This window comes from Cimex lectularius, unplaced genomic scaffold, assembly GCF_000648675.2.
Source record: "Cimex lectularius strain Harlan isolate CLEC.00 unplaced genomic scaffold, Clec_2.1 scaffold76, whole genome shotgun sequence".
Classification (NCBI taxonomy): domain Eukaryota; kingdom Metazoa; phylum Arthropoda; class Insecta; order Hemiptera; family Cimicidae; genus Cimex; species Cimex lectularius.
The window spans coordinates 1,374,514-1,382,612 of NW_019392636.1; the positions used below are offsets into that span (position 1 = coordinate 1,374,514).

Sequence of the window (8,099 nt, forward strand, 5' to 3'; positions counted from 1 at the left end):
TCTCAGAATGGAGTTGGCAGTTCCACCTCTTGGATCTTCCACTGCTAGCGCCTGTTGTTTGTTGATAAATGACCTGATAGGGGGTTGCAGGGGGGGAGCTGTTCTTGTTTTTGTTGTTTTGCACAATAAAGACTTTTATGAGGGCCGACAATAAAGATTGGCCGTCGTTTTGAAGTCTGTCAAAATTACAACAGAGTATTTCTTCAGACCGGGATGATGAGAGTCGTCCGTTGAGGATTTCAGCATTCCTGACACGTATACCGTACGTCTTTTGGAGGAAAGTAAATACAACCAACGTTTCATGCGAGGATGCAATTGTTCAAAGGCCTTGAAAACGCATGAGAAACCGCCCGCCAGAATTATTCAACCAGTTTCTGTGAGTTTTTGGTCGTATTTCCTCGATTCGAGACCCCAACCACTGTGAGATCCGCTTCAGGGTCATTTTTTTGATCTCGTCTTACATTTTGATGGAATTGTTTTTAAAATGTTCTGAATTTAAAGAAAGATGCGCTCGGTATGCGTCGCCCTCACACTCCTCTTAGTTTATTTGATACTCGTATTCCTGGCATTCCGCTTCTTGGACATCATACTCTGGTATCAGCATGGTGTGCCGTCGACGCAGATTGTCAATCCACTCCTCCTGAGTGTACGACAGCTGAAACAACTCTTAGAGGTACGTGGAGTCAGCTACACTGGCTATGTCGAGAAAAAGGAGTTGGCACAGCTTGTTGAAGACTCAGGTATTATATTTTATTCGCCATCACCATATTTTGCTTTAAATTATTTTTTAAAAAATCTTTACAACTAGCAGTATGGGATGAAATCAATTAAACTTGAATGGGTCATCTGGAAATACAATTATTTTTTCTTCTATTAGCTTTATTGTACAAATTATAATAAACTTATTGTACAGTAGTATCCGGCTCTTTATGCCTCACCTTACTCACAGTACGCCACAATCGATTGACACACAGACACCTACACAGTGACCTACACAGAGAGAAAGTCCATTCAACATGTCACACATAATAATGAAAAATTGTTTTTGATGCTAGTGCCATCCATGATTTCTGTTTTTGGGCATAAATAACGAGCACTCTTGATCAAGTTATGGTTTTGAAGAAAAAGCAAATTCAGTTATTGCTGCCAAGCTTTCGACATATTTTAACGTCATAATCAGGGCAAAATCTTAAATATGCCTGCAGATTGACATATTTATGTTTTCTTATTAATTTTTATTCTTCAAAGAAATTGAGATTGCCTGTGAAAAAAACATAAATATAAAGAGTAGAGAGTACACAAACAAGAGTGAAGATGTCAAAGTTTGTAGGAATGTAAGTGAAATGTATATTTGTTAAAAATATTTCACATTTACTGAGTCACCATGAACCAGTCAGTAGTGTTGGGACTGAGTTGGTCTACAAAGAAATTTGAAACCATCTATTAAAACCTTAATTATGTCAATCTGTAGACATATTTAAGATTATTTTGCCCTGATGATGGCCTTAAAATAGGTCGAAAGCTTGGAAGTAACAACTGAATTTGCTTTTTCCTTCAAGGCCGTACCTTGATCCAGAGTGTTCGTGAGTGAAAAAGTGGTCAATACTTCTAGTACTGAAGGCATAAATAATTATAGTATATTGTTGCTTATATTGTAAAATGTCTTGTGGGAGTTGTGAATGTGTGAGGGTCGGAATGATAAGAACAGTGTAATCCTTTTTTTTTTTTTTTATACACTTTATGCTTTGAACAATAGACTATTGACTACTCCATGTACAGTACAAGAGGGCATTGCAATTAGTCATGATCAAAAGACCTTTGGGAAAAGCAAAAAATTGGAAGGTCTTAAAAACTAGAACGTGGGATATTTACTGGGTCAATCTGATTTTGTATTTTTGACTCTTCTTTTCCAGTTGTTGACTTTTTATTTCTTGTATTTTTTTTTTTTTTCAAGAACTAGACAACCATCAAACTCATTTTCTTTTTATTGATATCGATTTCGGGGGCATCAGCCTCCCCTCATCGGTCTCATTTTCTTTTTTTGATCAAAACAGAAATCCTAATCAATAAAAAACATGAGTTTGATGATTGTCTAGTTCCTGAAAAGAAACCCAAGAAATTTGATTTTGGTTATTATTCCTACTAGCACAAGTAGCCATAGTCATCATGCATTTATTTTATCTTCCAAGCTTAAGCAAGTTTTCGCCAAAAGTATGTCTGTGGTAACCACATATGGTCTATTCTAAGTCAGGTGAGAATCTTGTTATTGGTTCCTTCTCGGAGTGTTGACAATCTACCTGGTCTCCAGGTACTTGTGGCTCAGTGGAAAATTTTTCCGTGGCTCTTCTTTCAAAAAAAAAAAAAAAAAGAAAATAATAATAATCGGGCTCCACATTTTTTTCTTGTTTTGGGGAAAAGCAAACCCTCGGGGTGAAATTAAAAAAATAAAATAACAATGTCCTCTATATTAAAAAAAGGAAAAAGTAACAAAACAAGCTCTCTTCAGAAAACAATAAAATAAAAGTCCGAATCTTGTCCTGGTCGTTTCCTCCCGTCACAGCTCGGTTCTCCTTTAACACACACGAACTCCCTGGAAAGAAGAAAAGTCGGTCATCATCTTTTACTCTTATTAGTTCAAAACTTATTCATTTTATTAACCCAATTGCATCAAATTTCTTAGCAAGGATTTAATTGTTTTGGAATGACTTAAAACTGTGCAGGTATCCTCTTAATATCAATATCAAAGATTGAATCAATAAAATTGAAGCCTTTAGTTATATATAGTATTTTTTCATTTTATTTTTATTTCAGGAAGATTTCATTTACATTTAAGCATTTATCCTATTTTGTATTATAATTTACATGGAAAGAAAAGTAAAGAAACCACTAACATGAGGATGTACTCTGTTATTATAATAATATTATCCATGCAAATTATAATACAAAATAGGATGTGAATGAAAGGAAATGAATGCTGAAGATGGTACGATATAAGTGAAAAGCTTCCAAAAATGAAATAAAAAGAAAAGAGTTTGAACTATAATTCAGTTTTATTGATTCAACCTTTGATAATATGGAGTTCCACCAAAAAAATTCACCGATTCCCCAGAAAATCACTACTGTCAGCATAAGGATAGTAAATTAGTTTATTAAAACGATTTTTTATTTTGAAATATTCTTTTAAACATTAAAAAATTCATTGCTGTTAATTTTTTTAAAAATTTTTTTGACCATGTCTGCTATTAAATTGTTACTATTTATTTAGTTTAATTTTTTGAAATTTATTTTATGACCCAAATTATTATCAGTGTTGATAACCTACAGTGTATTTATTGGGGCTCATTTGGCCTTTAGTACTGCTCAGAATATCACTGGGTATCTTAACATATTAATTTTTTGAAAGCAAAAAAATATAAATTGAAAAGGGATGCTTAATGAAAAATTAGGAAGACCTCCGGTAGCTGAGTGGTCAGCATGAATGACCCAGTGGTCGTGGGTTCAATTCCCACCGTTGCCTTTGGCCCCTTTTTTCATCCTATCCTTCCCCCAACTACATTTTTATGAAAAAACAAATACATACAGCTAATACGCATGTTCATAAAGCTATTAAAAAAAAAAATTAGCTCAATAAAATATATTAACCATTGTTAATTGTTTAAAACAAGATTTATCTCTGTTAAATTCTGACTATTGCAAAGTACTCTGCAACCATAATTTTACTTTCGCAGAATGAGGGCAACATTTGTGAAATTATCATTTTGAGGAATACGAATTTATATTAATAGGCACACTCATACTTGTTATTTATCAAATAGATCGAGCCTGTGATTAATTGAAGAAAAACAAAAATATTGATGGGTTTGTTTATAAAGAAATGAGTAAATATCTTCTGCTCCCAGGGGTCAAAACTGGATAAATAAAATCACGCAACTTTTCAAGATTGCCATTTTAAGGCTTATACTTTTGGGACAAATTCTATTTTTGTAGTAACTATTTTTTATTGTGCTCACATTTCATTAAATTCAATGCAGTTCTAGTAAATAAGATTACAAATTATTTGAGTTTTCAAATAGGCAAGTAAAATTACAAAAATCTCTAAAAAGGCACATTGTGTGAATCAATTCCCTTCTCGACTTTATCAATTAACAAATCTGTTAGGCCTAAAGACTAACTGGAATATGCACTTATCTCAATTTGACAAAATTTTGTCTTTCCAGTATGATATGTGATATAAAAATGTCAATGTATTATGTTTGACTTGTATGCTTTTTATTGACATAGATATAATTCAGCGAGTGAAATTATTTTATGAAATTATAAAGTTGATATTTTTCAGCCGATGTTGTACAAGGGGAGGTTGAAGAATTGATCGAATCTAACTTGAGGGAAAAGGACAGACTGTCGTTTGCGCCCAGCGCCTCTCATTTTACGGGCTCAGCCCATTTCTACGAAGAAGTCGAGGATACAAAAGACAGCGTATGGCTCGTGCAAGTCGTACCAACCTCAAAGCGAGAACCGCTTTTGGACGACTACACTTGGACGATAGTGCGAAACCAAGTTGCCCCGTTTGCTATACGAACTGGGATCTTCGACTGCCGGGTCGACAGTGGACTTTGCAAACGGAAAGGATGGACCAAGTCGCTTTTACTTTTGGCCATGCCAAGAGGAACAAAGCCAAAAGACAAAGTTATTATGAGAACCTGTCAGCTTACTAGATCTAGTGTGAGTATTATTATTATTATTATTATTATTATTATTATTTTGAATAAACTTTTGTTTTAGGCTATAATTGAATGGCTGCGAGAACAGTTATCAGTTAGAGTGAAAAAAGTATCGAGTTATGATGATCTTGAGAAAGATTGGCTTCATACGAGCAGCAATTCTACTTCAAATGATAAAAATATTTCGGTTAAAGTACTGCTACTCACACATCTCTTACATCCCCCTTTATTTTTAGCAGCACTCAGCATTAAATTTACTGGTAACTATTTTTAGTTTTTGTTTATTATACAAAAATAGGCTTGTTTTTTCTCTAGATTACAGGCTGAAATTTTTTGTTAAGCTTAGAAAACAGTTTCACCAATTATCTTTTCCTTGAAATTTTAATCAATTGCCAAGGCACATTTAAAGTTTATGAAAACAAATTTTATTTCAGGAAGAATAACATTTGGAATGTTCACGGTGAAAAAAGAAGAAACAAGCAAAATAGGAAAAGTCCCGGCATATCTTGTTATAACGCCAGACAAAACTATGGTTTATGGTAGGAGAAGAATGGAACATTATAATCTAAAATCTATGAATGCTTATCTAAAATCAATTCAACCAGAGATGAATGATTTTTTCTTATGCAGTCTTCTCCTTGTAAATATGTTTGCTGTATTGCAATTTCTTCAGGTATATTCTATTTATTTCTTTATTTTAAACAATTGAAAAACTTCATTATGGTGTAATTTTTTTAGGTTTGCTCTGATTCTTGGCTGAGATTGATTGTTGCCAGTTTATGGACAATAGTGGTGTGCAATTTACTGCTGTTTTCAGGGTGGCTTATAGCTTTTAGAGTGTTAAGGTGGCCAATAATTTCTTCATTGTGTGAATGGTGTCTTAGTGCAGTAAGAGCTATCGCTTTAAGTGAGACCGGTTCGTTGGTCCGATCGGATTGGCTCCGGTTACTTCGTTCAACGTGGCTTTTTGTATGTTCTCTCTTTGCGTTCGGTTTCTACGCCTGCAGGAAGTTGTCACCCGGAGAATCGTCCGGAACGAGCTGGTGGGACATCTACTGCCTTATCAGATATCAGCAACCACCTTTGATTGAACACGAAGCGAGGGATTTAATCGAAAGGCTGGCTGTTCCTAGCTTCTGGCTCCAACCGATGCACCATTACGACTATATCCGAGACCTGCCTGTTTGGACGTTCCAACTGGAGAAGAAGGTCATAAAAAGAGATACCCCGGAGGCCATCGAGACAATAATGGACTCCAATGACGACAACATTATTAATGAACTGACTCAGAGAGATTTGACATTTGAAAACCAACTAACATTAGAATGTGCAATATGCCTGGACAATTATACCCCAGGTGTCAACATAGTCTCCCTTCCCTGTTCCCACAACTACCATCAAAATTGCATTTCTACTTGGCTTTACAGTGGCAAACACGACTGTCCTATATGTCGTTGGCCGGCATATAGATCTAAAAAACTCAATTAATTTTGACATTCCTCTCATTTTATTTTATTGTGATACCCTCACCTCTCAGCTTATCTCTGTGAGGTGTAAATATATTGTTACCAATTAAAAATCAATATGTTTCTTATTTAACCCTTCCTTTTTATTCATGCTATACATCTACTAATAATGTGAAACTTTTAACTAGTTTTTTTTTTTTTAGTATATGTATGTATAACGGTTTCAAAAAGTGTGGTAAAATTGTATGGCCGATAATCTGCAACACTTGAAGTTATATATTATAGTGTTGTATATATACAGGTATATATAAATTAGCTAATTTATATATACCTAAAATAAAACGTACTAACTTCAAATTTGGAATTTATTAGTCATCAGAAAAAATATTAATAAGGAATCCAAATAGAGAAAACTCAGGTAATAAGAAACAAAGAGTGTTTTTGAAATATTATTAGTAATAATAATTAATGTAGTTAGTTGGTCCTATTAACCACAGTAATTAATTAATTTTTATGCAGTGTGATTGAGTCGAAAAAATAGTGTCACAAGCAGGACTCGAACCCTGGGTAATGATAGTAATAGTAATGTTTAAAAAAACTAATTTATATTTATTAACATTTAAAAAAGTTCTTTCATTAAAAAATTACATTAAAAGAAAAAATAAGGTACAATTAATGGTAAATTAAATGAAGAACAATTGGAAATAAAACTTGTTAAAAAGGAACTGTGCTCAATAAAGGAATCAAACTGAAGTTCAATTAGTAGTTCACAGTTGCACCAAACTACTTGTTCCACATATTGGGAAATATCAGCTAGGTGTTAAAATTAATAATCAACTAGTTAAATACAGTTAATAAATCAAATTATAGTTTTCACAAAAAAAAGTGAATACATTTAATATTGATTTATTATGGGATTTTGTTGATAAATGAGAAATGATGAATCTTGTCAGTCATTTTCATTCTGATCATGTCATCAGAAATTATTAAATTATTTTGTTATTATTAAACCACCAAATTATAAGTGTATTTATTAAATTCACTAATTTTGTGGTCCGCTTGACCAATTAATATATTACAATTAATTAAGGTGTTTTGGTTTAGATAAAAAATTCAATGGCACGAGCGGGATTCGAACCCACGATTTTCAGCTAGATATGTCGCTGCTCAAGGAGGGAAAATTCAAAAGGTGGGGTTGAGATGGGAAGTTAGTGTCCGAGTGGATCGACGTCACGATAGCTCAAGTGGTAGAGCAGCAGCCTATCTAGCCAAAGATCGTGGGTTCGCCATTGACTTTTTTATCTCAACCAAAAAACCTTAATTTTTGTATTGTATTTATTGTTTACAAGCAAAATTAATATGTGATAGCAGTGAATAAATAGAAAATGAAGCAAGATTGTGTATTAATTTTGCTAGTAAACCATTAAAAAACAAGATGAATATTTATATAATAAAGCTAGAGGATCAGGGTTGAAGCCATGAAGGTAAAAAAACCAACTTGTTTTCTGATGTCGAGCTTTCGGCTGTATTTAACGCCATCCTCAGGTATCTATTTAATTAAGTGAAATTTTTTATTACACATTACATATACAAAATTAAAATTATTCAACTAACTTACTCAAAAACCTATTTTAAAAGACATTATTCGGACCACATGTCTGGGCTAATCATTAAAGTTTTTTAAAAATAGGTGTTCAAGTAAGTTAGTTGAATAAGCATTGTAATTTTATATAATGTAACTTGCAATAAAAAATGGGTCTTAATTAAATAGAGTACCAAAGAAGGCACCAAATGCTCGACATCAGAAAACTTTCTCTACCTTAATGGCTTCAATCTCGATCTTCTAGCTTTATTATTTATTATTGAAAACCAATGCCATACTCAACGATAAATATTTATACTTATACATAAG

The 8,099-nt window shown here is 33.2% G+C and overlaps 1 protein-coding gene across 1 annotated transcript; it reads left to right on the forward strand.

Annotated features, from left to right (window-relative positions):
• Nucleotides 1-62: 62 nt before the first annotated feature.
• LOC106669876 (E3 ubiquitin-protein ligase RNF103-like) lies at nucleotides 63-6,304 on the forward strand. Its single transcript, XM_014399705.2, has 6 exons — nucleotides 63-376; nucleotides 502-740; nucleotides 4,337-4,722; nucleotides 4,783-4,981; nucleotides 5,156-5,394; nucleotides 5,460-6,304. Exons 1-6 carry the CDS (start codon nucleotides 339-341, stop codon nucleotides 6,207-6,209), a joined length of 1,851 nt encoding a protein of 616 aa, XP_014255191.1. The 5' UTR covers nucleotides 63-338; the 3' UTR covers nucleotides 6,210-6,304.
• The last annotated feature ends 1,795 nt before the right edge of the window (nucleotides 6,305-8,099 follow it).